The sequence below is a fragment of the Heterocephalus glaber genome, unplaced genomic scaffold, assembly GCF_053883595.1.
Source record: "Heterocephalus glaber isolate CG9 unplaced genomic scaffold, H.glaber_assembly_v1.0 deba00001744, whole genome shotgun sequence".
In the NCBI taxonomy this organism is placed as follows: Eukaryota; Metazoa; Chordata; class Mammalia; order Rodentia; family Bathyergidae; genus Heterocephalus; species Heterocephalus glaber.
Window position 1 is genome coordinate 5,280,647 of NW_028258450.1, and position 27,290 is coordinate 5,307,936.

General features: G+C 49.4%; 1 protein-coding gene across 4 annotated transcripts in view; it reads left to right on the forward strand.

Annotated features, from left to right (window-relative positions):
• Trpm4 (transient receptor potential cation channel subfamily M member 4) overlaps nt 1–27,290 on the forward strand; it is a 34,871-nt gene that overhangs the window by 4,744 nt on the left and 2,837 nt on the right. For 2 of the 4 annotated variants that reach the window (XM_004866951.3, XM_004866952.4), the window contains exons 3-20: nt 373–547; nt 721–901; nt 993–1,156; nt 1,266–1,452; nt 6,132–6,193; nt 6,308–6,499; nt 6,604–6,703; nt 10,119–10,231; nt 10,537–10,881; nt 11,042–11,176; nt 14,124–14,253; nt 14,358–14,503; nt 15,675–15,787; nt 16,135–16,218; nt 18,195–18,575; nt 23,210–23,342; nt 23,478–23,652; nt 23,807–23,984. In XM_004866951.3, the coding sequence (XP_004867008.2) occupies nt 373–547; nt 721–901; nt 993–1,156; nt 1,266–1,452; nt 6,132–6,193; nt 6,308–6,499; nt 6,604–6,703; nt 10,119–10,231; nt 10,537–10,881; nt 11,042–11,176; nt 14,124–14,253; nt 14,358–14,503; nt 15,675–15,787; nt 16,135–16,218; nt 18,195–18,575; nt 23,210–23,342; nt 23,478–23,652; nt 23,807–23,984 (2,994 nt within the window). The remainder of the gene's footprint in view (nt 1–372; nt 548–720; nt 902–992; nt 1,157–1,265; nt 1,453–6,131; nt 6,194–6,307; nt 6,500–6,603; nt 6,704–10,118; nt 10,232–10,536; nt 10,882–11,041; nt 11,177–14,123; nt 14,254–14,357; nt 14,504–15,674; nt 15,788–16,134; nt 16,219–18,194; nt 18,576–23,209; nt 23,343–23,477; nt 23,653–23,806; nt 23,985–27,290) is intronic. The other 2 variants (XM_021245762.2, XM_087200434.1) reach the window with 2 other exon arrangements.

The following is a 27,290-nucleotide window of genomic DNA, read 5'->3' on the forward strand; positions in this document are numbered from 1 at the left end:
TCAGCCTCCGAAGTGCTGGGATTACAGGCATGCACTGCATCACTATGCCCTGATGGATTTTTTTCTCAAAATGTTTCTTCTTTCTTTCTGTTTTGAATTTACCTCCTTGTGACCATCACCTCCTGGCCGAGGGCTGTCATTGCTTTTCCCCCGCTGACCCTGCAGGCCACAGTGGGGTGGAGCCGTGCGCTCCCTCCGCTTACATGTGCTTCCTTCTGGTGGGAAAGGGGGGCTGCATCTGTCCTTGCCTTAGTCTCCCAGGTGTCAGGGTCAGTGCCAGGTCAGTGTGGACTCTGACTCCCTCTGGGGACAGAGGCCACACAGACGCTCCTACGGGCTGCTGGGATTCATGTTCCACTTTTGCACCCCCAGAGGGACCTTGTGCCAGTGTGGGCGCCCCTGGAGTGCCCACACCTCGGTGGCCGTGGAGGATGCATTTGGTGCGGCCGTGGTGACTGTGTGGGATAGTGATGTGCACACCACGGAGAAGCCCACCGATGCCTACGGGGACCTGGAATTCCTGGGCGCCGGCCGCAGGCCCAGCAATGTGAGGCTGCAAGTGTGGGCGGGGCGGGGGGGTCAAGGCTGGGCACATGTCTCCCCACGTGGACCCCTGTCTCTCCCCCTGGGCCTCTGTCCTTGTGCCCCTCTGTCTCTGTCCCTGTCCCCCACGTCTCTGGTCTCCATCCTTCCCCGTGTCCCCTCCCTGTGTGTCCACAGTTCCTCCGGCTGTCTGACCGCACGGATCCAGCAACCATTTATAGTCTGGTCACCCGCACATGGGGTTTCCGAGCCCCAAACCTTGTGGTGTCGGTCCTGGGGGGTTCGGGGGGCTCCGTCCTCCAGACCTGGCTGCAGGACCTGCTACGACGTGGGCTGGTGCGGGCAGCCCAGAGCACAGGTGACCGAGGGCGGGTGGCCAGGCCCCACTGCCTCCTCGAACGCTGCCTGCACTTGTCATGTGGCTTTTCCTTACCTGTCCCTCTGTGCAGGGGCCTGGATTGTCACCGGGGGGCTGCACACTGGCATCGGCAGGCATGTGGGTGTGGCAGTGCGGGACCACCAGATGGCTAGCACCGGGGGCAGCAAGGTGGTGGCCATGGGTGTTGCGCCCTGGGGTGTGGTCTGGAACAGAGACACCCTCACCAACGCCAAGGTGAACCGAGGTCGGGGAGGCAGGGGGCGGGGGCCGTTCTGGGTCTGAGGGAGGAGAAGCTTCTCCCTCTGTCCTCCTTGAAGGACTCGGTTGGCTCCTTTGTCCCCAGGGCTCGTTCCCTGCGAAGTACCGGTGGTGGCGCGGTGACCCGGAGGACGGGGTCGAGTTCCCCCTGGACTACAACTACTCGGCCTTCTTCCTGGTGGACGACGGCAGGCACGGCCGCCTGGGCGGCGAGGACCGATTCCGCCTGCGCTTCGAGTCCTATGTGGCGCAGCAGAAGACGGGCGTGGGCGGTGAGTGGCTCTGGGGCCCCCAGGCCCCCCAGACCTGGGGTGCAGTGCCCGGGAGCCCAGCGCCCAGAATTTGGGTTTTACCATCTCTCCCGCCCCCCATGCATCCTGCCAGCAAGCAGGGGCTGGGGTGGAACCCGGGACCTTGCACTTGGCAGGTAGGTGCGCTTCCCCTGGGCCAAGCCCCGAGCTCCAGCTGGGAGCAGTTCTGGACGCATTTATACCTCACACAGACAATCAGCGTATACTTTTGGGCCTGGCTTGTTATATTTAGTGTGGATTCCATGAGTTTCATTCACGTCATTGCAAGAGCTGAGTTTGTAAGTAGCCCACTGGCCAAAGAAGAAACAAAAATTAGGAAATGTTTTGAACCTAATACAGATAGGGTATAATGCGTGAGGGGAAGCGTATAGATTTAAATGCATAGATCAGAAAAGAAAACCGGAGCATCAGTGATTTAACCTTCCAAACTTTACAACAGCAACAAGCCCTAGAAACAGAATAGTAAATCAAATCTGAGGAACTATGGAAATGATAAACAGAAGGGCAGAAATCAATAAAACAGAAACAAATGTTTAGCAGAGAAAAATAAACAAAACTAAAAGCAGCTTCTTTGTAAACATTTTCTGTATTCACAAAGTAGTGGTCTATGTTGTGTGTGGCACTGGGGATTGAAGCCAGGGCTTTAGCACTCGGTTATATTCCAGCTCTCTGAACTGAATTTCACTAAATCACTAAATTGCCCCAGGCTGGGCTGCAATTTAGACTTCTCCTGCCCCAGCCTCTCTGGAGCTGGGCTTACAGGCTTGCCCCACCACACTCTGTCAGAGTTAATTGAATTTTGTTTAGCTCTGCTCAGCTTCAATTTTAATTTTAAAATCACTACACAGTATTTTTTTTTTTGGTACTGGAGATTGAACTCGAGTCCCTGCGCTTGCACAACAGGCAGCAAAACCACTGAGCTAAATCCCCGGCCCTCTACATAGTATTAAAAGGGGCTTTTTTGGGTAGAATGTCTGTGAAGATTTGTACACGTATAGATTGGTGTATCTGGGACCAAAGGAAGATGCAGGTCAGTTCTGTTACTGCAAAGGACTGGCTTTGTATCTCTATCCCCTGGCAACCACTATCTGGTCTCCATTCCTAGTGTTTTTTTTGGTCTTGCTTTGTTTTATTTTTTGAGACAAAGTCTCATTATGTAGCCTAAGCTGGCTTCAAACTTCCTGGGATCCTCCTGCCTCAGCCTCTGGAGGGTTGGGATCAAAGCCGTGGGACTCCATGCCCGGCTTCCACCACTATAGTTTTGTCTCGCGAGAAGGTCGTATTGTAAGAGCAATACAGGTTGAGTAGCCTTTGTCTGAAATCCTTGGATCAGAAATGGTTCCAGTATCAGAGATTTCTGGATTTCAGGCATAGTATGCAGTTCAGCATCTCTAGTTAGAGAAACCCAAAATGCTCCAAAATCCCAAGTTTTTGAGCATTATGTCAGCACTCATGTATTTCTAATTTGAGAACATTGTGGATTTTGGCATTTGGAATGAAGGTCCTTGAACTGTACCTTGCTTTGTAACCTTCTGAGGCCGGCTTTAGAGTGTGCTCACAGGAAAAAAGTCAAATCATAAAAAGGTGAATAAAAAGTCAATTATTTTCTTTCCTGGTTCCAACTTTCCACCAGTTGGGGTAATCGGTGTTCAGCTGTTTGGAGTGTACCCTTTCACGCACTTCTCTGTGTTGTAGGATTCTGTGGAATTACATTCCCATTTCTGTGATATTTCTGGTTTTGGTGCCATGTGGATACATGAGCTGCTTTCCTCACAAGCACCTTCAGGTCCAAATTCTCTGTCTCGCTGCCACTTTTAATCATTGATGGGGGGCTCAGATGTGGCTCAGTGAAAGAGCCCTTGCCTTGCATGTATGAAGGCCTGGGCTCTGTTCCCAGCAACACACACACACACACACACACACACACACACACACACACACACACGATGATGATATTCCTTAGCCAGCATGGTGCCACACACCTTTTGTCCCAGTACTTGGGAGGCTGAGGCAGGAGAATCACCGTGAATCCAAAGCCAGCCTGGGCTACATAGCAAGATCCTGTCTCAAAAAAAAATTTTTTTTTAATATTGGTGTCTATTGCCATAAAATTTCTGTCCCTTTTTTTTTTTTGGTACCAGGGATCAAACTCGGGTCCTTGTGCTTGCACAGCAGGCGGCAAAACCACTGAGCTAAGTCCCCGCCCTCTGTCCCATTTTTGTCGGTTTTTTCTTATTTTTTGGTACCGGGGATCGAACTTGGGACCTTGAGTTTGCGAGGCAGGCGCCGGAACCACTGAGCTAAATCCTCGGCCCTGTCCCTTTTTTATGTGGTTAGATATTTGCTGTCTCCTTCATCGTCAGGGTATACTGTCTTAGGGACAGCCCTCCCCAAGAGAAATGTCCTGAGTCTTTTAAAAAAAATATCTCACAGTTTAGTATTTAAACCTTTAATCCATCTGGAAACGATTTTTACATATTTGAAATAAGGAATGCACATTTCTTTCCTTCCTTGGGGAATCATATTTTCTTCATGACTGTTTAATAAATAAAACCATCCTTTAGCCACAGTTAAATACGCAATTCTTTTATATGTTGAGATCTGTTTTGGAACCTTCTCTTTCTCACATCTATATTTATCTATTCTTGTGCCAGAACAATGTTTTGATTAGAGCAGTTTAAAGATGTGTGAGGGAACATTCCTTCTCACCGTCCTGTCTCAAAAATTTTCTGGCGCTTCTCTGACATTTATGCTTTTTAAAATTATCTGTTCTGTTTAAAACTGGGTACACACTTCACACATCCTTAGCCCCTCCTCTTTCCCCAGTCACATTCACTTTACGTGTTAAGATGGGTGAATCAATGATAGTTTTTCCATTTATTCAGGCTTCCAGCTTAACTAAGATTTGTAAATTTTCTCATAATAATGCTGTATCTTCCTGGATGAAAAAATTCCCAGATATCTTATAGTTTTTATTAAAACATAAATAAGATACAGGTTATGCTTATGATTAGATTTTTTTTTTTTTTGGTATCAGGACCTTGCACTTTCGAGGCAGGCAATGGAACCACCCAGCTAAGTCCCCGGCCCCATGATTAGATTTTTGAGACTGGGTCTCTCTGTGTAGCCCAGGTTGCCCTCAAACTTGTGGTGATCCTCCTGCCTCAGCCTCCTGAGTACTGAGATTACAGGCACACGCCACTACACCCAGCAAGATAAAGATTATTATTAGTCTGGACACAAATTTTTGATTTTTGTGTGTTTTTCTTAATCCAAATTCTCTTACAAATATTTAAAAATTTTATTTTTTGGTCAAATCTTCTAATTTTCTAGGAATATAATTCCATATTTTCTTAAAATAGATACTTTGCTTCTTCCAATTTTTTAGAAAAATACTGGGTTTTGGCCGGGGATTTAGCTCAGTGGTACTGCCACCTGCCTCGGAAGTGGAAGGTCCTGAGTTTGATCCCTGGTACCCCTCCCACCCCCCAAATACTGGTTTTAATTCCAGTTATTCTATTTTCTTGCATTACTACATTAGGTCACAGCTCTAGGCTAAGTGGAGTGTGAATAGTGCTAACCCAGCCCAGTGTTTTATTTTATTAATAAAAAAAAAAAAATAAGCTGAGCTACGTCCCTGGGTCGTGTCTTATTTTAATGGGACCAGAGTTAGCATAAAACCATCTTACATCTGGAGATTTAGCTCAGTGGTTCTGCCACCTGCCTTGCAAGCGCAAGGTCCCAAATTCTATCCCCAGTACCAAAAAAAAGGAAGTTGCGTAAAACCATCTTACAGGATTTTGCTGTTGGACCTTGGTAAAGAACTTTATTACACTTGGATAGTTCTTTGTATTCCTATTTCCTTCTTTTCCTATGTGAACTTTTACCTCCTCTGGCTTCTGATTGGTTAATCAGTGTTAAGGACTGACTCAAGTAAGAAATGCCTGGATCACTCAGGGGCCTGTCTCGTCCCAAGCTCTCTTCTCTTCTGAGAGGTTCAACAGTATGGCCTTCTCCCAAAGGGCACAGAGAAATGACAACTCCCAGCTGGGGCCAGGCGTGGTGGCACACACCTCTAATCTCAGCACGAAGGAGGCTGAGGCAGGAAGACTGGAGTGAGTTACAGGCCAGCCTAGGCTACACACTTTTCAAGGGCAGACTGTACTACATAGCAAGCCCCTGTCTCAACAAAACAAAACAAAACAGGTGTGGTGGTGCATGCCTGTGATCCAACCACTCTGGGAGCCTGAGACAGCAGGATGGCAATTTTGAGTCCAATCTGGGCAACTTAGCTACTAGGTAATTATTTAAAAGAAAAGGGGGGGGGCCGGGGATTTAGCTCAGTGGTTCCGCTGCCTGCCTTGCAAGCGGAAAGTCCTGAGTTCGATCCCCAGTACCAAAAAAAAAAAGGCTGGGTATGTAGCTCAGGGCAAAAGCCTTGGATTCAAGTCTTAGTAGTACACACACACACACACACACACACACACACACATGCATGTACGCACGCACAGGTCCCATGATTCTCAAAGCACAGGGTTGGGAAGAGGCCAGCCTCTTGCTCCCGGGACTACTGAAAGTGTGGTCTCCCATAGGCGCAGAGGCTGATGGGTGGTAACCATCTTCCCGCTCTCTTCCCTCAGGGACCGGAATTGACATCCCCGTCCTCCTCCTGCTGATCGGTGGGGATGAGAAGATGTTGAAGGTATAGGGGAGGTGGAGGGAGCCAGGTCTCCTGGCCCTGAGTTTTCCCTAGTGGAGGAGGGACTGGAAGGTGAACATCCTGCCTCCCCTGACCTGCTGTCCCCTGCATCCTTAGCGGGTAGAGGACGCCACCCAGGCACAGCTCCCCTGCCTCCTGGTGGCCGGCTCTGGGGGTGCTGCTGATTGCCTGGCCGAGATCCTGGAAGACTCTCTGGCCCCAGGGAGTGGGGGCACCAGGCGAGGTGAAGCCCAAGACTGGATCAGGCGTTTCTTCCCCAAAGGGGACCCCGGGGTCCTGCAGGCCCAGGTATGACTTTGGGGCCTCCTCTGATCCTGAGGTGGGGGGCTGGGGCCTGGGGGGCAGTGGCCCCGGAGGTGCTGGGCTGGGTGTGCAGGATTCCACATCTGCAGGTGGAGAGGATCATGACCCGGAAGGAGCTGCTGACCGTCTATTCATCGGAGGATGGCGCGGAGGAATTCGAGACCATCGTTTTGAAGGCCCTCGTGAAAGGTAGTGGTTGGGCTCCCGAGAGCTCTCTCTCCCAGTTCAGCCTTGGCCCCTTTCCTGGCCTGGGCGCTGTGTTGCCCTCGCTCATCTGAGCACCATGTGCCTTTTGTCTCTGAGTTCTTCCCCTCTGGAGTGTTTCTCTGTTGGATCCATGCATCCATTCTTTCATCTTTCCATCAGTCCACCCATAAGTACACCAATCTTTTCATCTATTTATCCTTCACTTTTCCATCATCCCTTTACCTATTCATCCACAAATCCATTAATTCTATCCACTCACTCTTCTACTCTCCATCCATGCATCCATCCATTTTCCCACCTAGCCATCTATCCACCCACTCTTCCTTTCCTACGTGCCTCCTTTAGGTGGGACACACCTTGTCTAGATAGGAACCAAAGCATGCTCAGTGAAGAACTCTGATATTTCACTAGAGATGGCATCTTAGCCTGAGTATGGAAACCAAGGCAGGGGCCATCACGGATGGCTGACAGAGGCTAAGAATGGGGCTTACTTATTCATTCAACAAACAGCCATTTCCTGATCTCAAGGAGCCAGATCTTGCTAGAGTCATTCTCTCTCTCCTTCTCTCTGTGCTGGGGATGGAAGCCACGGCCTCATACATGCTAGGCAAGCACTCTAGCACTGAGCTACATCCAAAGCCCTCGACACATTGTTAAATAAAATTTAAGATACTGTGGCATTCACACCATACCAGGAGCCCCCGGTCCCCCCAACTGGACCCGTCATGTTTGTGGGGTGCTAAAAAGCAGTGATTGCTTTTGACTTTGGAATCAATGCTGAATTTGAACACCAGCAGGGCTCCTTCCTGGCTGTGTGACCTTAAGAAAGAGGCTTTCCCTCTCTGAGCCTCAGTTTGTCTCTCTGAAAGATGAAGATCTTACCTAGCAGGAGCATCGTGGGCCCCAGTGGCAGTGCCTGGTCCTCAGTGGGGACCCCATGAAGGGGGGCTCTTGTGTGATTCTGTCTCCTTGGGGACACATCTTCAAACGGAGGGTGACAGCCAGTGGGCAAATCCGGTTTGCTTTTCAGAAGTTAACCCAGCAGGCTCCCAGGAGAAAGCGCAGCAGCTCTGTAAGCTGTGGTTCAGGGGTGGGGCTGTGAGTCTCTGGGGACTCAGGCGCTGGCCACATGGCCTTTCAGGTAGCAGAGGATGGATGGGGTTCACTCCTTAGGCTTCTGGGGTGCACCAGGCGCTGTGTGGAGCAGTGAGCATGTATGCTCAGCCCTCGTCCTCTGCCTCCACCTGCAAGGAGCGCCCCCATTATAAGATGAAGGGACGAAGGCTCAGAGGGGACAAGTGACTTGCCCAAGGTCACCCAGCCACTGACAGGGTGAGGCGTTGTATGACTGGGAGGGGTTAGAGGGTCACCTGAGGGCTGCAGCATCTGGCAGCAAGGCCACCAGGGACCATGATACCAGGCTGGGCCTAGAACAGAGTCCTGGGGGGAGCACAGCAGCAAAGGTCAGTTCTGTGTGTGAGAACCCCAGGCGTGGGAGAGGAGCCCGTGAGCATGGGAATGGACTGTGGAGGCTGAAGCTGGAGCTGTGACTGGGGACACAGAGACAGCATTCAAGAGGCAAGGGCTGGAGATAGGGCTTGGGGACTGACGGGCTGTGGGAGGGGAGGGGAGGGGAGGGACAGGGACAGTTCCTGGGTCCAGCTGGCTCACTAGGCAGACCTAGGAAGAGGGGTTTGGGTATGGCCCCCAAGCTTGGTATGGGACAGGGGGAGCACAGAGGGCTCGGGAGGCCCTGGTGACCGGTGGTGCCAGGTTAAGTCAGAATATAAAGCATGCTCTTAAACACCACTGTCTTGCCAGGTGAGGTGGCGCACGCCTGTTATCCCAGCTACTGAGGAGGCTGAGGCAGGAGGACTGTAAGTTGGAGGCCAGCCTGGGAGCCAGTGAGACCTTGTGTCAGCGTATTTTAAACATTTCAAAAAAGGGCTGTCAAGGCAGCTCAGAACTCCCTGGGTTCAATCCCCATTACCCCCATAAACCAAAGCAATTCCAAACCAAACATTGCCTTTTCTTCTCTTGAAACCATGAGAAAAGTAGGGGAGATTCATAGAATCTCAGAAAATCCCACTCTGAATCCATCTCTGTTTTACAAAAAGGAATAAAGGCCAAGTCACGGCTCCACCCCTCACTGCGCCCCTCTGGACCCCCATGTCCTCAGCCTCAGGGGGGCGCTGGACAAGCTGCAGGTGCCTCGTGGTTTGCGACCGCATCCTGCAGCTGCTGGGAACACCGATGCCGCAGGGTGCCATGGTCGGCCCCCTTTGTAGCCACTCAACTGGCGTTCCTGGGCCTGCTGTCTCCATGACACTGGTCAGCTGGTTTGTGACAGTAGTTTGCAGAATGACATGGGATGCCTCTGCATGGGAGATGAATACGGAGCAGAAGAGGCAGAAGGAGGACAAGAGCTGTGAACAGCATGTGCCCCCTGGACCTTTCTTATCCCTGTGGGCCTTGTGCATCTGGATGCATTTAAGACCTCTTCTCCCCTGCTGCTTTCCCCCCTCCCCCCATACTGGGGATTGAACCCAGGGCCTTTGCACTGAGCTACATCCCCAGCCCTTTTTATTTACTTATGTTGAAACAGGGTCTCACTAAGTGGCTCAATTGACCCAGCTGGGCTCCAACTCGTGTTCCTCCTGCCTCAGCCTTCCAGAGTGCAGGGATTGCAGGCCTGTGTCACCACCACACTTGGTTTGTGGTGCTGTTTTCTTTTCTTTCTTTTTTTTTTTTTGGTACCAGGGATCAAACTCGGGTCCTTGCACTTGCGCAGCAGGGGGCGAAACCACTGAGCTAAATCCCCGGCCCTGTGGTGCTGTTTTCAATAACTTCCTGCAGTTATTTTGTTCAGATTTTTTTCCAGCTTCATTTTCTGCTATTGTTGCCTCGTTCTTTTCATGAGGTTTTCAGGTGTCTGATTTTTTTTTTTTTTTTTTTTGAGACAAGGTCTCACTTTGCAGCTCACGTTGGCTCTGAGCTCACTATGTAGCCCAGGCTGGCCTCAAATTTACAGTGATCCCCCTGCCTCAGCCTCCCAAGTGCTGGGATCACAGGCAAATGACACCACACACAGACAGGTGTCTGATTTTCCACAGGTTAATCACAGCCTGTGTTTCCCTGAACAGAGAGATGTGACATGAGTAAGTGATGCTCTTTGGTAGCTTGGTGGCTCTGATCCAGTGCTCTGAGCTGGCCCTGAGTCCACTGACCTCCTGTTCCACCTGGCCATGGCTGCACACGCCTATAATCCCGGGACTTTGGGAGGCTGAGGCAGCCCAGGCTGAGCAGCTACTGACTGCAGGAGACCTTGCCTCAAAATAAAAGGGCGAGGATGTAGCTCCACTCATATGTCCCCACCCTGCTCCCTCTCACCCTGCAGCCTGTAGGAGCTCTGAGGCCTCAGCCTACCTGGACGAGCTGCGTTTGGCTGTGGCTTGGAACCGCGTGGACATCGCTCAGAGTGAACTCTTCCGGGGGGACATCCAGTGGCGGGTGAGGGGTCAGGGCCTGGGGTTTGGGGCTCTGGCCAAAGGGTGGTTCCCCTCCCTCCCTGCCTTTGGACACCCGGTCCTGCCTTCCTTTATGACCTGTCCAGCCTTCCCCGAATTGTCCATCCATCTCCATTGTTCATCTGTCCCCAGCTTGTTCCCTCTCTCCATCCATCCATCCATCCATCCATCTATCCATCCGTTCATCCATCTGTCCATCGGTCACTCATAGCGGCCCATCTCCTTCCTTACCTCGGCGCCTCCCTGGCCTCTGTCCCTGCTCATCCCGTGCCCCACTCCTCCCCGCAGTCCTTCCACTTGGAGGCGTCGCTCATGGACGCTCTGCTGAACGACCGACCCGAGTTCGTGCGCCTGCTCATCTCCCACGGCCTCAGCCTGGGCCACTTCCTGACGCCCGCGCGCCTGACCCAGCTCTACGGTGCAGCGCCCGCGCACTCGCTCATCCGCGCGCTTCTGGACCAGGCGGCCCACGGGGCGGCCACCAAAGCCCCGGGGCCCAAAGGGGACGCTGAGGAGCTCCGGCCGCCTCAGGTGGGGCAAGTGCTGAGGACGCTGCTGGGGGAGACGTGCGCGCCGAGGTACCCAGCCGTGAAAGCCCGGGACCCCCACACCGGCAAGGGCTGCTGCGAGACCGTAAGCGGGCGGCTAAGGCCAGGGAGCTCGGAGGGACCGGGGGCGGGACCACAGCGGAGGGGCGTGGGCAATCCAGAGGGGCGGGGCAATCCGAGGGGGCGGGGCTCAAGGACCCCTGGCCGGAAGCGGCCAGCCCTAGCCACACCTCCCGCGCCTGCAGGTTTTTCTGCTCTCTGATTGGGCCGCCTCGGAACCGGCTCTGGAAGCCAGCTTGGGGCAGGCTCCCTGGAGCGACTTCTTCCTCTGGGCACTGCTGCTCAACAGAGCCCAGATGGCCATGTACTTCTGGGAGATGGTGAGTGGTGACGTCTGCCTCGGATCCTACTTCTTAGGGTGGCCTAAGGGACACCAAGGACCTCTCTGCACGATGCCCTGACCTCTGACATAACCCAGGCCACACTCCGTCCTCAGTCCTTGTTATAGGACACCAACGGCTTCGCCTTCTTTTTCTCTCCCCCATAGCAAGCATTTTTCATAAGCGGATTTTTCCATGAACAATGTACAGTGCTATATCTTGGGCATCTGCCCATGGTCACACAGATAAAGCCATTCTTTTACAGTGGTTTCCGGTGGAAGGTTGGACCTGAGCCGGCAGGTAAGAGGAAGTCATTTCCACACAGTCCCACTCCCAGGGCAGGTGTAGCACATGGGAGAGGGGTCTGAGAAGTTGAAAGGAGCAGAAACAATCATGGGATTCAAACAGGATCCAAAATGAAGTCGCTTTTATTCCATAGAACCCGCCTGTAATCTCAGTACTTGGGAGGCTGAGGCAAAAGGATCGCTGTGAGTTCAAGGCTATCCTAGGCTACGTAGCAAGTTCAAGTCCAACCTGAACAACATAGGGAGACCCTGTCTCAAACAAACAGCAAACAAATAAACACAACCATCCTGATAGGGTCCTTTTGACAATGGGCTGTTTTGGGCTGGAGATTTAGCTCAGTGGCACCGTGCCTGCCTTGCAAGGGCAAGGTACCAAAAACAAAAGAAAACAATGGGCTGGTTTCCCTAGCTCTTGGGGAGGCTGAGACAGGAGGATTGCCATGAGTTTGAAGTCAGCCTGAATTACAGAGGAAGACCTTGTCTCAAAAACAAAACAAAGCAAAACAAACAAACAAAAACAATGGGCTGTTTCAACACATCAGGTCATAGATTCAAATTGTTTTAATGGAGGTTTTTAAAAATTGAGATACAAATTCATATAAGATTCACCACTTACACTTTTATTTGAACTGGGAATTGAACCCAGGGCCTCTTTGCTACATCTGTAGCCTTTTTATATTTTGAGACAAGATCTTTCTAGATTGCCCAGGCTGGGCTCCAACTTGTATCCTGCCTCAGTCTTCCTCATAGCTGGAGTTACAGGCATGCACTATCACGCCTGGCTTCACCACTCAACCCTTTTTGAAGTATACAATTGAGAAGCATTTAGTACACTCACTGTGTTGTGTAATCATCACACTGCCTGCTTCCAGAACTTTAAACCACTGGAAACAGAAACCTTTTACTTCCTAAGCAGTCAGTCCACATTCCAATCCCCCCTACCCTCTGGTGACCACTAATCTGCTTCCTGTCTCTATGCATTGCCTATTTCAGACATTTCATCTAAATGCAACCATACATGATACGGCCTTTTGTGACTGGTTTCTTTCCTTTTCATAATGTTTTCAAGGTTCATCCCTATTATAGCAGCTAGCAGTGCTCCGTTCCTCTTTATAGCTGAATAATAGTCCATTGTGTGAACAGATCCCATTTTATCCATCCATCCATTCATTTGAGTTCTTCTGCTTTTTGGCTATTGTGAATAAGGGCGGTGTGAATATTCACGTACAAGTTTTGTTTCAAAACTCTTTTAGCCATTTATCTAGAAGTGGAATTGCTGGGTCGTATAGAAACCTTGTGTCATGGCTTGTGTCTAGCTGTCCCCTCAAAGCCTGATGCATCATAGGTGGGGCTTTTTCATGGGTGGCTGAATCTAGAGTGTGTGAGTGACTCATGGTGCAATGCTGGGATTAAGGGTGCTAGGGTTAAGTATGAGTGATTTCTAAATCAGTCCACTGATTGGTTTGGTACCACCCTAATCCTGGTAGCCTAGATAGACTATAAAAGGGGCAGAAAAAAGCTGCTAAGGCCCCTCAATTGCTTTTCTTTGCTACCTTCTGCTGTCCATGAACTGTTTCTCCTCTGCAATCCCCCTCTGCCATGCTGCCCTGCCTTGGAGCCAGCCGATTGTGGACTGAGGCCTCTACAAGCTGTGAGCTAAATAAACCTTTTCCCCTTTAACTCTGGGCGTCGGGTATTTTGTTTCAGCAAGGAGAAAAGTAACTAAGACACTTTGTGTTTAATTGTTTGAAGAACCTCCCCACTTTCCAACAAGGATCGCTATTTTTTTACATTCTCACCAGCAATATATAGCAGTTTCATCTTCTCTATGTTGTCAACAAATTTTCTGCTTTCAAAAAATTGTAAAGGGCCGGGGATTTAGCTCAGTGGTTTTGTCACCTGCTGCACAAGCGCAAGGATCGAGTTCGATACCTGGTACAAAAAAAAAATCCAAAACCAAAAAATTGTAAAATATACATAATGTAAAATTTACCATTTTAAGCCAGGTGTAATGGTGCACACCTGAAATTCCAGCACTCGGAAGGCTGAGGAAGGAGGATCAAGAATTCAAGTCCAAGGGCCAGGGATTTAGCTCAGTGGTGCCTCACCTGCCTTGAAAGTGCAGGGTCCTGAGTTCAATCCCTGGTACCAGAAAAAAAAGAGTTCAAATCCAACCTGCACTATATAGTGAGAGCCTGTCTCCACACAAAAAAAGAAAATGACCATTTTAGCAGTTTTTAAGTGTACATTTGTGCAGCATTTGCATTGTTGTGCAAACACTGCCATTGTTTACTTCCAGAACTTCTTTTCAAACTGAACTCTCTACCCATTCACTCAAGCTCCTGGCAGCCACCAGCCTCCTCTGTTACTGAATGTGACCACCGCCCTCTAGACCTCATCTCTCTCTCTCTTTTTTTTTTTTTTGGTACCGGAAATCGAACTCCGGTCCTTCCGCTTGCACAGCAGGCGGCGAAACCACTGAGCTAAATCCCCGGCCCCATCTAGACTTCATCTCAGTGGAACCATGGAGTGTTTGTCTCAGTGAAGATTACTTAACCCTGGGCTCTGATGACCCCAGTTAATTTCTGCCCCACTTCTGACCCTCACCCCAAACTGACCCCATCCACTCTCTGTCTCCCCAGGGCTCTAACGCTGTGTCCTCTGCTCTTGGGGCCTGTTTGCTCCTCCGAGTGATGGCCCGCCTGGAAGCTGAGGCGGAGGAGGCGGCCCGGCGGAAAGAGCTGGCCGCCAAGTTTGAGAGCATGGGTGTAGGTGCGTGGACAGAAGGCTGGGGCCAGGTCTGGGCTGCTGTGGGAGCGGGATGTGTCCCCCCTGCCCGCTCCTTCCCTCTCTGTCACTGAGCGCCTTGTCCCCAGACCTCTTTGGAGAGTGCTACCGAAGCAGCGAGGAAAGGGCCTCCCGACTACTTCTCCGTCGCTGCCCGCTCTGGGGCGATGCTACCTGTCTCCAGCTTGCCATGCAGGCTGACGCTCGAGCCTTCTTTGCCCAGGATGGGGTCCAGGTGAGCGTCTGACTCTGGGGACTGTGTGGATGAACCCCTGTCATTGGGGGCCCCCCTTGGTCTAGAGTGGACCCTGCCCTGAAGGCCACCCTCCTGGGACAGTCTGGCTCCTTTCATTAAGAAGCCCCACCGCCTGCCAGTCTTCCCACAGCAAAGCCCACTACCTTACAGAGTTCCTCTCCGGGTCCAGGAATTCCTGTTACTTCTAGTAGGAAGTTCTACCTCTCGCACCGAAGTCCTTCCCAAACCCACTGGAAGTCTCTCTCCTCCCAGCGGAAGTCCCATCTCATCTATGGTTGCAGGAACTCCCATTCCCCTCAGAGGAAGCCCTGCTTCATCCACAGGAAGTCCTGTGCATTTACGAGGTCCCTAGTTCTGATTCTCAACAATTAGAATGACCTCACAAATAATTAGCTAGTGTTTTGGACATAGATAGACTTTTGTTTAGGAAATCCCACCCTTCCTATAGGAAATTCTTTTCCATGGGCAGTACTGCATGCCCTAAATTCTCTTCCATCCTGACAGTTGGACATTTTGTAAACTTTCTCAGTAGGCCTCACTTATTTTTTGAGATACGGTCTCTGTAGTTCAGGCTGGCCTTGGACTCATGGTGATCCTCCTGTCTCCCTCAGTAGCCCTCATTTAAATCTGACCAGATCACAGAAGTTCCCACCCTCAACACAGAAAGTTCTGTGCACCCAGCAGGAAGTCTTGTTTATACGAACAAGAAGTCCCATCCTCACCTATTAGGATGATTTGGCTGGGATTTCAGTAATTACCCAGAGTCACTTGCTTTGCCTAGTAGAGAAACTCACGGATTCCAGCTCTACCATTTACTGATTTCCTTGGGTCGTTTCTTTAACATCTCTGCCTTGGCTGTGAAAAGGAGAAAGTACTAGTACCATCCTCTTGGGGTGTAGCCAGGGTGAAATGAGCTAATCTGTGGAAAGTGCTCAGCCCAATATCTGGCTCATGATGTCCATAAATGTTGGCTGCCAAATCCTGGGCAAGTTGTCTGCTCTGACCACGGTTCCTCAAGCCCTCACAGCCATGGCCCCTGCACTGGCACTTGCTCTGTGCTCAGAGCCCTGGCCCAGGCCTCCAGCAGGGGCTTAGAGGGAGGCTGGGGTGGGGGACGACTCAGGCTCCTGATGCTCCCCATGCCCCACAGTCGCTGCTGACACAGAAGTGGTGGGGGGAGATGGACAGCACCACACCCACCTGGGCCCTGGTTCTCGCCTTCTTCTGTCCCCCACTGATCTGCACCAACCTCATCACCTTCAGGTCAGTCCCCTGGGGTGACACTGGCAGGAGGGGTGCCCAGTTGCTCTTCCTGCTCACTTCCACCTGCCTTCCTTGCTTGGCCTGCCTGGTGCACCCCTTCCCTGAGAGAGGGCCTCTCCGTCCCTCCCCGGGATGGAACGTTCTAGAAGGTGAGCTTTTGGGGTACTCCCTGCCGTGTCTGCAGGGGCAGCCCCTCTGGTTTTCTGGCCATGGACCTAGGAGAAGGTCCCTTTGGGGTGACTTTGGGAGCCACCTTTCTGTCTCTCTGCAGTGTCTCTGGGTAAAGACCTTTTCGTCTGTCTGGAGACCACTGTCTGATTCTTACTCTGTGCTCCCCTCCATGCAAGGAAACCAGAAGAGGAGTGCACGCAGCATCAGAAGAACCCTGACGTTGACACGGACAGGGACATTAAGGGAGAGGGTCCCAATGGGTGAGTGACACCCCCAGCACTGTGTGAAGTGGGGTGACCTGGGCAGTTTTGGTACATGTGTGGCCTTCACGTCCCAGGAGGGACTGGGTGCAAGGCCAAGCTCACAACCTGGCTTGAGATTTGCCTCTACTACTCTAGCACTCAGGAGGCTGAGGCAGGAGGATCACTTTGAGTTTAAGGCCAGCCTAAATTACATAGCGAGATCCTATCTCAGCCTTTGCCCCCCTCCCCCCAAAAAAACCAGGCTGAGGTGCAACTCAGTAGTAGAGCACCTTCCTGGCACGGGTGAGGTCCTGGGTTCCATCCTCAGCACCACCAAAAAAACCCAGCCACCTTAGTTTGTGGGAGTGCACTCTGTGGCACTTGCAGTGGCGAAATTGCCTCATGATGCATTTCCCAGACTGTGTCCCTTTGGGTAAGTGACGCATGACTGTATATGTATACATTGTTTTTTAAAATTAATAAATTTGCATATGTTGTTTTTTGAGACAGTGTACATACAAAAAATACCAAACAGGGCCTTTAACTCAGTGGTTCTGCTGCCTGCCTCAAAACCACAAGGGCCCGAGTGCAATCCCCGGTTCCCCCCCCCAAAAAAACCAAGCATTCAAGATAGAAGTGAAGGGCCGGGATGTAGCTCAGCAGTGCCACACCTGCCTGGGAAGAGCAAGGTTCTGAGTTTGATTCCCAGTGCTGGAAAAAATAAAAACAAGATAGAAGACAAAACTCAAGAGAAATATTTGGGCCACAGAGCAAGTTTAGGTAAAAGCCATAGTGTCAGAAATCAAGAATGGCCTAGTGGTTTCCCATTTTCTCCACTATGATGGCGATGACCATGAGGATAACGATAGTAGCTAAGGTTATGGGATACTCACAGTGGGGAGCCGTTGTGCTGTTTTATTTTGAAAGTCAGACCATTTAATTCTCTCATGCAATAAGGCCTGTTACTTTGTTTTTAAAACAGTCTTTTGGTATGTAGTCCAGGCTGGGCTTGAGCTCACTATGGAGCCCAAACTGGCCTCAAATTTGCAGCAATCCTCCTGCCTCAGCCTCCTGAGTGCTAGGATTACAGAGGTGCACCACCACACCCGGCTTTCCTGTTGGTTTCGAATTGATTAATAGTAAGTACTCCCATTCATTTGGATGTCTCAGATTTAAGGTCAGAGGTAAGAGGAAGAAATCAGGACAGAGGATCAGCACCCAAGCAAGAAGGGTTAGAGATTTGAGCAGATTCCCCAGGCCAGAATTCAGAAGGCAAATTTGGTTTTGTGATCATCAGTTACATATGGGGAAGGAAGTATGTGAGCAGCCTGGGCTGGATTAGCTGGAATCTGTGGGTCAGGGGTTAATCTTCGGGGACAGGGATGTGGAACCTGGGAGTCCTGATCATGGAAGTGAGGAGGTCACAGGTCATTTTGGGGTCTGAGTCAGCAGATGACGCAAGTCAGAGGTTGTGAAGGCAAAAAAGAGGGATTTGGAATCAAAAGCTAGACAAGAGTCAGAAATCAGAGTTCAAAAGGGCGGGGGAAGCTGGAGGCGGAAAATCAGCAACTTGATGCAGGAGATTTCAGAGATCAGAGGTTAGATACCGGGTCAAGACCATAGGGAGCCAGGGTTGGTGGTGCATACATCCGTAGAGGCTGAGGCAGGAGGACTGCAAGGTCCAAACCAACCCGGGCAACTTAGCAAGACCCTGTCTCAAACTAAAAGAGGACTGGGGATGTAGCTCAGTGTGAACGAAGTCCTAGTTCAACCCTCAGTAAGGGGATGGGGGGAGAAAAGAGAAGAAGATGTTCAGGTCCCACTGGGTCCCTGGCCATGCAGGGGTGGCGACTGATCCTCCTGCCTCAGCCTCTGAGTGCCCGATCAGGGCATTCGCCACACGCCTGGGGTGGGGATAGGGGGGTGGGGAGAGGTTGCCCCAGGTGCAGGTGAGGCTCAGGCTGAAGCCTCCTCTTCTCCCCTTCTTCCCACAGACCCAGCCACTCTTTGGTGAAGGTGCAGCCGCTAGGCCTTCGGGGCCGCTGGTCGTGCTTCTGGGGGTCGCCGGTGACAGCCTTCATGGGCAACGTGGTCAGCTACCTGCTCTTCCTGCTGCTCTTCGCGCGCGTGCTGCTCCTCGACTTCCAGCCAGGGGCACCGCGGCCCTGGGAGCTGCTGCTGTACTTCTGGGCCTTCACTCTGCTGTGTGAGGAGCTTCGCCAGGGCCTGAGCGGAGGCTGGGGGAGTCTGGTCAGCGGGGGACCCCGGCCCGGGCACATCGCGCTGCGCCACCGCCTGCAGCTCTATGTGGCCGACGCCTGGAACCAGTGCGACCTGCTGGCCCTCACCTGCTTCCTGTTGGGCGTGGGCTGCCGGTGAGTGGGCCCGGACCCAGGCTCAGGGGTCTCCCCAGTTTTTATTTTCCCAGTACTGGGCCGGGAAACCAGGGCCTTTGCACGCGTTATATCCCCAGTCTTTATGTATTTTTTATTTTGCGTTAGTCTCCGTAAATTGCCCTACCTGGGCTCAAATTTGTGATCCTCTTGTCTCAGCCTCCTGATTGCTGAGATTACAGCCCTGCACCACCATGCCCGGCTTCTTTTTATTTTTTATAAAATATGAATTGTGGAGAATTCCTCTCTAATATTTTCTGTTGCAAGGACTGGGCTGTATGATGCTTCCAGATCTTACCCATATGGTGCCCCCGGGAAGGGAAAGGACCAGGCAAAATGTCCTCAGGCACAAACGGTTTCTTTGGGTCTTGGTACCTATCACCCCCCTCCCACCCTCAGTATCCCCCCTCCCCAAAAAGAGGATTGAACCCAGGAGCACTGAGCTACATCCCAGACCCTTTTAATTTTATTTTGAGCCGAGGTCTTGCTAAGCTGCCCAGTCTGGTCTCAAATTTTCTTTTTTCTTTTTTTTTCTTTTTTTATACCGGGGATTGAACTTGGGACCTTGCACTTTCGAGGCAGACAGCAGCACCACGGAGCTAAATCCCTGGCCCTGATCTCAAATTTTCGATGCTCCTGCCTCAGCCTCTTGACGTGGCTAGGATCACTGCCGCCCAGCAATGACCAGGCCAACTCCCACACTTCCTTTAACTTCAGCTAGCTGTCCCCACCTTTGAAAGGGTCCTTGTCCTTCCAGACTCTGGATTCCTTCTGTCTCCCGAGATCCCCCAAATGATGCACTGACCATGGCTTGTCCTGGCCCTTCTCTCACATGGAATTGTAAACTCCTCACGTGACATCTGTCTCATCCTCCAGCAGCTTAAACCAGGCCAGCAGATTTATTTATTTATTTGTTTCTGGGTTTTCTTTCCTCTTTTTTTTGAGGTGGTCTACATAGTTCACGCTTCTCACTATGTAGCCAAGGCAGCCTGGAACTCATGGCAATCCTCCTGCCTCAGCCTCCCAAGTGCTGGGATTACATTTGGCCCTTAAATGTCTTTTTTTTTCCCCTGGTACTGGCATAGAACTCAGGACCTTGTGCTTTTGAGGAAGGCATGGCACCACCAAGCTAAATCCCTGGCCCCCTTAAACCACCTTTAAATATAGTCTCTTACCAAAAAAATAAATAAACAAAAATAAAAATTTAAAAAAGAAATATATCCCTATTGAACAAGATTTTAAAAAATAAAGGACAGATCAGAAACTGAAGGTTTTCCTCAGGGGTTGAAAACACCCTTCCTTTCTCAGAGGTTCCTCCACTGACAGTTTGGGGCACACCCTGTCTGCTGTTTTTCTGTTCATTTCTATGGACAGATGCACATTATTTGTACAAAAATGATGTGATATATATTCTTCTGGCAACTTTTTTTTTTCTCAACCATGTATCCTGAAGTTCTTTCACTGTCAATATTTGCAAATGGATCTTATTCTCTGAAAATGTCCCATCGGATTCCAGAGGACAGGATTAGGGCCATCATTGGCTAAAGATCAGTTGCGACAGATTGCTTTTTGCCAGAATTTAATGAGTGAATCAGTTCTTTTTATAAGGTAGTGAGACAAAAGTTCTGAAGTTCAGGAGAGAAAAATCATCCTGTTTCTTCAACAAGGTTTCTTTCATTTTCTACTCAAGGTAGTATGAAGTTACAGTCAGAGGGTAACTGCTTTGGTTCTTCTTCTGCCAATAAGTCTCCCGCTCCCTCCCTCCTTCCCTCCCTCCCTCCTTCTTTCTGTTTACCTTCCTCCCTGTGCCAGGTGGAATGGTGCACACCTGTAATCCCTATTACTTAGGAGGCGGAGGCAGGAGGATCCCAAGTTGGAGGTCAACCTGGGCAATTTAATGAGACCTTGTCTCAAAATATAAATAAAAAGGGTTGAAGCCAGGGATTTAGGACCCAAGTTTGATCCCCGGTACCAAAAAAACACACACACACACAAAAAGGTTGAAGATGCCCTTCAGTGGTAGAGCGCTTGCCTAGCATGCATGAGGCTCTAGGCTCCACCTTCAGTACTACAGAGGGAAAAAAAAAAAAAAAGCAAAAACCTTGAGTGACAGCAATGACCCTGCTCAAGCTGTCAGTGGGTGCAGGAGGCCGCTTCCACCACGCAGGGTCACAGTGATATGAAGTCACCTGACATGAGTTGTTAATCCAGACCAAGCAAGGCAAGGGATCTTGCAGCACACTAATGCTTCTGCTCATCCCTTGTTTTTTTGTATAAAGCGTCTTTTGAGGTGAAAAAACAAGGCCTCTTCGTGTCATGCTCTAGGAATGCCAGGCCTGCTTCGGATAGTTTATCAAATCCACCACTTTCCAGGTGGCAGAAGAATCATCGCATGGGAAAAATAAGAAGCACTCGGCCTTAGGGAGAAGTGTCCACTTACTTCCCCGACTGAATGAATGAATCACTTTATTAGTTAATGAATTAATAAATTTTGAGACAGTGTCTTGCTGTGTAGTCCAGGCTGGCCTTGAACTTGTAGGGATCCTCCTGCCTCAGCCTCCCTATTGCTGGGATCACAGGCATGTGCCATCATTCCTGGCTGAACCACTTTATTTTGCCAGTCCTCTCTAGATGGACATTTAGATTATTTCTATTCCTGCAATTCTAAAACAATGAAAGTTTTCATCCCAGATAAAAGTAGGTGGATCAAAGGGCATATACATTACTGACCCAGATTTCCTGTTATGTAGCTTCGCCCATGCACATGGCCCCCATCAGGGTACCACAATGCCACCACCAGGGTACCACAGTGCCCCCTTGAGGATGCTCTTGGTAATGCCTGGTACTGTCCATCTATAACATTTTCTAGCTCTCAATTTGACTTTCACTTTTTTTTTGGTACCAGGGATCAAACTCGGGACCTTGCGCTTGTGAGGCAGGCAGCGGAACCACTGAGCTAAATCCCCAGCCCAGACTTTCACAATTTTTGTCCATACTTTGGGTGAAGATGACTTCCCCTTGTTTTAGTTCATGTGACCCCACTAGGTAGGTTGGGCATCTTTTTTTAAACTTAATGGCCACGTGGGACACTTATGTCAGTAATTTTCATATTTTGTCCTCCCTTTCCAATTTTATATGGGAGTTCATTGATCACCCACCCTCCCTCCTTCCTTCCCTCTGTCCTATTCTGAATCCTAGTTGTTTAGTTTTGTTCTTTTAACTATCTTATGCAACTTGTAGCTTGTCTTTGTGTTTTTTTGTTCTTGTTTTTGTTTTTGAGACAAGTTCTTGCTATGTATTCCAGGCTAGCCTTGAAATCACTATGAAGCCAAGGCTGGACTCGAATTCATGGAGATTCTCCTAACTCAGCCTCTTGAGTGCTGGGATTACAGATGTGTGCCACCATGCCTGACCATTTGTCTTTTCACTTTGTCTGCTGTCTTAAATATTCTTCTATTCTTTAATTTTTTTATATTGAAAAAAATCTGAGACTTAAAAAAGGTTGCAGAAACAGCCCGAAGAGTTCTCCAAATGTCGACACAGGATGTGATCTAAACTCAGAAACCACACCCAAACCCCACCAGCTGTCCCACTGACATCCTTCCCATGGCCCTGGAGCCAACGAGGGCCCATTTGCCTTTCTGGTCAGGTCTTCTCGTCCTTTGCTGTTGTGACCTCTGTCCGCCCTGTTGAGGGCCCAGCGGTGGCTGGGCAGGATCCCTTTGATGTGGGTTTGGCCCATGTTCCCTTGTGAACAAATTTAGTCTCTGCATTTTGGGCAGAAATGCCAAAGAAAGGTTGTTTTCCCCTTCTCAGTCCCATATCCATGTCATGCACAGGAATTTTATATTTCAAATCAGCCAAATTCATCAACATTTTTCTTATTGTATTTTTATGTCTGTGAATTATGATTTTATGTCTTGTGATTTTTGTTTTTTGTTTTTTGAGGCAGGGTCTCACTATGCAGCCCAGGCTGGCCTTGAACTCCTGGTGATCAACTTTTTTCCTATGATATCCTATACAACCCAAGCTCATAAAGCAAGCCTGTGTTTTTTTCTGAAGACTTTAATGTTTACCTTTTACACTAGGTTCAGTCCATCCCAAGTTAAGTGCAGGGTGATACAAAATAGGAATATAGTTGTTATTTTCCTGCGGATATTGCTGGTGTTTACTGGCCTTTGAATTTCCTCTGTGAATTGTGTGTCTTATCCTTCATCCTGTTTCCTGTTAGACTCTTATCATTCACACAATCTGTATATAGTTTGCTTTTAATGGTTGGACAGCTATTCCGGCAGTTTTGAGACAGAGTCTCGTTCCAGCCCAGGCTAGCCTTGAACTCTTGATCCTCCAGCCTCAGCCTCTGCAGGTCTGGCATTACCGACCGCCAGGCCTGCTTCCTGCAGTTTTCCCAGCTTGATTCATACAGGGACCTCACAGCTTTTACCTAACCTTAACCTTTCACTTAGTCATTATTTAGAGGTGCAGTGCCCTGCACCCCAGTGTGCACTGGTGACTGAATAAACCCCGTGTGAATCAGGGGTCTTGGTTCTGCCCCATGGAGGCCTCAGCTCCTCCCTGGCCTCTGAATGAGCCTGCTGGGTGTCCCCTGACCCTAGGCTGACCCCGGGTCTCTATGACCTGGGCCACACTGTGCTGTGCCTCGACTTCATGATCTTCACGCTGCGGTTGCTGCACATCTTTACAGTGAACAAGCAGCTGGGGCCCAAGATCGTCATCGTGAGCAAGATGGTGAGGGTCTTACTGGCAACGGGTGGGGTGGAGGGGAGGAGCCAGAGGGAGGTGTGGCTTGGAGGGTGGGGCCGGAGTGAGGGGTGGGGTCAGGGTGGGGCAGGGCCAGCTCAGCGGCGGCTTCCTCCTCTGCAGATGAAGGATGTCTTCTTCTTCCTCTTCTTCCTGGGCGTCTGGCTGGTCGCCTATGGCGTGGCCACTGAGGGGCTGCTAAGGCCCCGCGACCGTGACCTCCTCAGTATCCTGCGTCGTGTCTTCTACCGGCCCTACCTGCAGATCTTTGGGCAGATCCCCCAGGAGGACATGGACGGTAGGGCCAGTGACCTGCGTCCTCCCTCTGGGTCTCCGCCCCCGCCTCTCTCTGGGTGCCCGTGCTTTTCTCTCTGGGCCTCTCTCCCCTTCTGTGGGTCTCCGCCCCACCGCTGGCAGCCCTTTGCCAGGTCCCTGAGTGTCTGCTTTCGCAGTGGCCCTCATGACGCCTATGAACTGCTCGTCTGAGGAGGGTGCCTGGGCTCAGCCTCCGGGGCCCCAGGCAGGCTCCTGCGTCTCGCTTTACGCCAACTGGCTGGTGGTGCTGCTCCTCATTGTCTTCCTGCTCGTGGCCAACATCCTGCTGCTCAATTTGCTCATCGCCATGTTCAGGTGAGGCATTGGTGCTCTCTGACCTCCCCTCACCAGGTGACCCTGCACCCCAGCCAGATTGCTGAACCAGGCTCATCAGTTCTGTCTCTAACTCATTCTAATGCACCTGTGTGGTGGTGAGCACTTGTAATCCCAGCACGTGGGAGGCTGAGGCAGGAGGATCGTCTCGAGTTTGAGGCCTGCCTGAGCTACAAAGCGAGACCCTGACTCCGTAAACCAAAGCCAACATGAAAAACAAGCTAAGACTCACGGAGTTGTCCCTGAATCTGCCCAGACTGTTCCTCACTTGGACTTTGGACTCTGACCTCCCTCAGCCAAGTCCAAAATTTGTTTAATTGCAGTCAAATATATAATAGAAAATTGGCCATTTTTACCATTTGTAAGTGTACAATTCGGTGACATTAATTACATTCATAGTACTCTGCAACCATCCCCCCAGTCCATTTCCATGTTAATGACTCCCGCTTCCCTTCGATGGTCTCAGTAACCTTGAATCTGCTTTCTGTCTCTGGATTGACCTGTTCTAGATGTTTCATACACCTGTCCGTGGGGTTATACAATACCTGTCCTTTGTGTCTGGCTTCTTTCGCTTAGCACGGCATTTTCAAGGTTACAGCTATATAATAGCAATGTGTCAGAACTTAATGTCTTTTCATGGCTGAATAATATTTCACTGTCATACATGTGTGTTGATTGCTTATTCATCTGAGATGGAAACTTGGATTATTTCCACCTTTTTGGCTATTGTGAATAGTGCTCCAGTGAGTGTCAGCATGCAAATGTCAGTTCAAGTCCCTGTTTTATATCTTTGGGCTGTGTACCTAGATGTGGCATTGCTGGGTTATGTTGTAATTCTATGTTTAGCTTTTTGAAAATCCGCACAGCTCTCTTCCATAGCAGTTGTGTCACTTTACAGTCCCACCAGCTTGATGAGATTTCTTGTTTCTCCACGTCTGTGCCAGTCTTTGTTGTTTAACTTTTGTAAAAACCATAGTCAGCCTGGTGCTGGTAGAGTGGTGTCTTGTTGTGGTGTGTGTTTGCATTTCCTTAATGACGGTTAGTGTTGAACAGTTTTCCCTCTGCTTATTGGAGAGAAAAGCATTTCCACACCTTTTGCTCATTTTAAAATTGGTTGTCAGTCTTTCTATGATTGCCAAGGTTTTTTTATACATTCTATAAACTTCTATTTATGATTCGTGAACATTTTCTTCCACTCAGCAAGTTGTCTCTCCCCCACTTTTGTCTTTCCCCTTTTTTGATAATGTCTTAAGATGCACAAAAGCTTTTGATTTTGGTGAAACTCAATTTGTCTATTTTTTTCTTTGGTTGCTTATAGTTCTGATGTTGTATGTAAGGACCTATTGCCAAATCCAGTCATGAGGATTTGCTTGTTTTTTTCCTAAGAGTTCTATGGTTTTAGTTCTTTGTGTGGAGGTTGTTGTTGCTCCAGTTTTAGTTAAGTTTTTGTGTATAATGGGAGGTAAGGGCCCAATTTCATTCTTTGTGTGTGTGGAAATCCATTCATTCCAGGCTAACTTGTGTCAGGAACTGTTCCTTCCCTTTGATCAGACTTGGCATTCTTGTTAAAATCAATCAGCTGTTGTTTTAGTTTTCCAGGGCGGCTGTAATAAAGTTCCCAAACCTGCATGTCTTTAAATAACAGGAATGCACTGTCTCACAATTCTGGATACAAATCCAAGATCAAGATGTTTGCAGACTTGGTTCCTTCTGAGGGTTTACGGGAGAGTCTGTTTCGTGCCCCTCTCCCCGGCTCTGGGTGGTGTGGTGGCCATCTTGGGCTTATAGATGCACCATTGAAATCTCTGCTTTCGTCTCTCTGTGTGAGTCTGTGTTCAAATCTCCCCATTTTATAATGACAGCAGCAACCACCCCAATGACCTCCTTATAACTTAATCACTCTGCAAAGACTATTTCCAAATAAAGTCATATTCAGAGGTAGTAGGGGTTAGGACCTGAGCATGTCTTGTTTGTTTGTTTGTTTGTTTGTTTTTGTTACTGGGATCAAACTCAGGTCCTTGAGCTTGGGAGGCAGGTGGCGGAACCACTGAGCTAAATCCCTGGCCCCTGTTCGTTTTGTTTTTTGAGACAGGGTCTCATTATGTAGTTCAGGCTGGCCTTGAACTCACTGTGTAGTCTGGCTGGCCTCAAATTCAAGGCCATCCTCCTGCCTCAGCCTCCAGGGTGCTGGGATTACAGGGGTTCACCACCACATCCGGTTAAGCATATCTTTTTTTTTTTTTTTTTTTTTTTTGGTTAAGCATATCTTTTAAAGGGAGATAAAATTTGCCCTATAACACTCATAGATCAATGAGTTTATTTCTGGGCTTTTAGTCCATGAGTCTGAATGTCTATCCTTACACCAGTACCAAGCTGTTTTGATTATTGTAGCTTTGCAGCATATTGGAAATTGGGAATTGTGAGCCCTTCAACTTTGTCATTTTTCGAGACTATTTGGGCTATGCAGGGCCTCTTGGAAGTACATAATAATTAAGGATTGCATTTTCCATGTCTGCAAAAAAGATTGTTGAGATTTCTGCAGTGACTGCATTGAATCTGGAGATTGCTTTGGGTAGTATTTAGTATTAATACAATTTGAAGAGAGTATTCCAGCAATGTTTTGTAATTTTCCATGCGCAAGTTTCCCATTTTCTTCATTAACTTTATTTCTAGTGCTTAATTTTTGTAAATGCTATTGCAAATTAATTGCTTTGTGTGTGTGTGTGTGTGTGTGTGTGTGTGTACTAGAGAGCCTTTTAATTTTTATTTTAATTTAGAGGGCCCTGAACTCAGGACCTTTAAAAATGTTTTTTGGTACTGGGGTTCGAACTCAGGACCTTGTGCTTGGGAGGCAGGTGGTGGAACCACTGAACTAAATCCCTGGCCCACTTTAAAAAATTTTTTCGGAAACAGAATCTTGCTAAGTCACTAAGTTGTTCAGGCTGGCCTTGAGCTTATGATCTTCCCACCTCAGTTTCCTTGAGTGCTAGTGTTATGGCACTCAGAGGGCAGGCAAACCAAGGAAGAGAGCGGCACTCAGAGAACTGAAAGGAAAGGCAGGTTTATTTGCTAGTGGGCCCAGTGCAAGTCACCTTCCAGAGTCTGAGCCTCAATTTTAAGTTTGTTTTTATTTTTATCTTGCTCTTTAGGCAGGGGAGGGAAGTAAGTAGAATTTTACAAAAGCAGAAATTAGGCAAAGGGTAGGGAGGTAGAGGCAAATGTTGCTTTTACAGTTTATCTTTAAGACATAGGGAAGAGGCCAGAAGTTTAGCTCAGTGGCACCGGCAC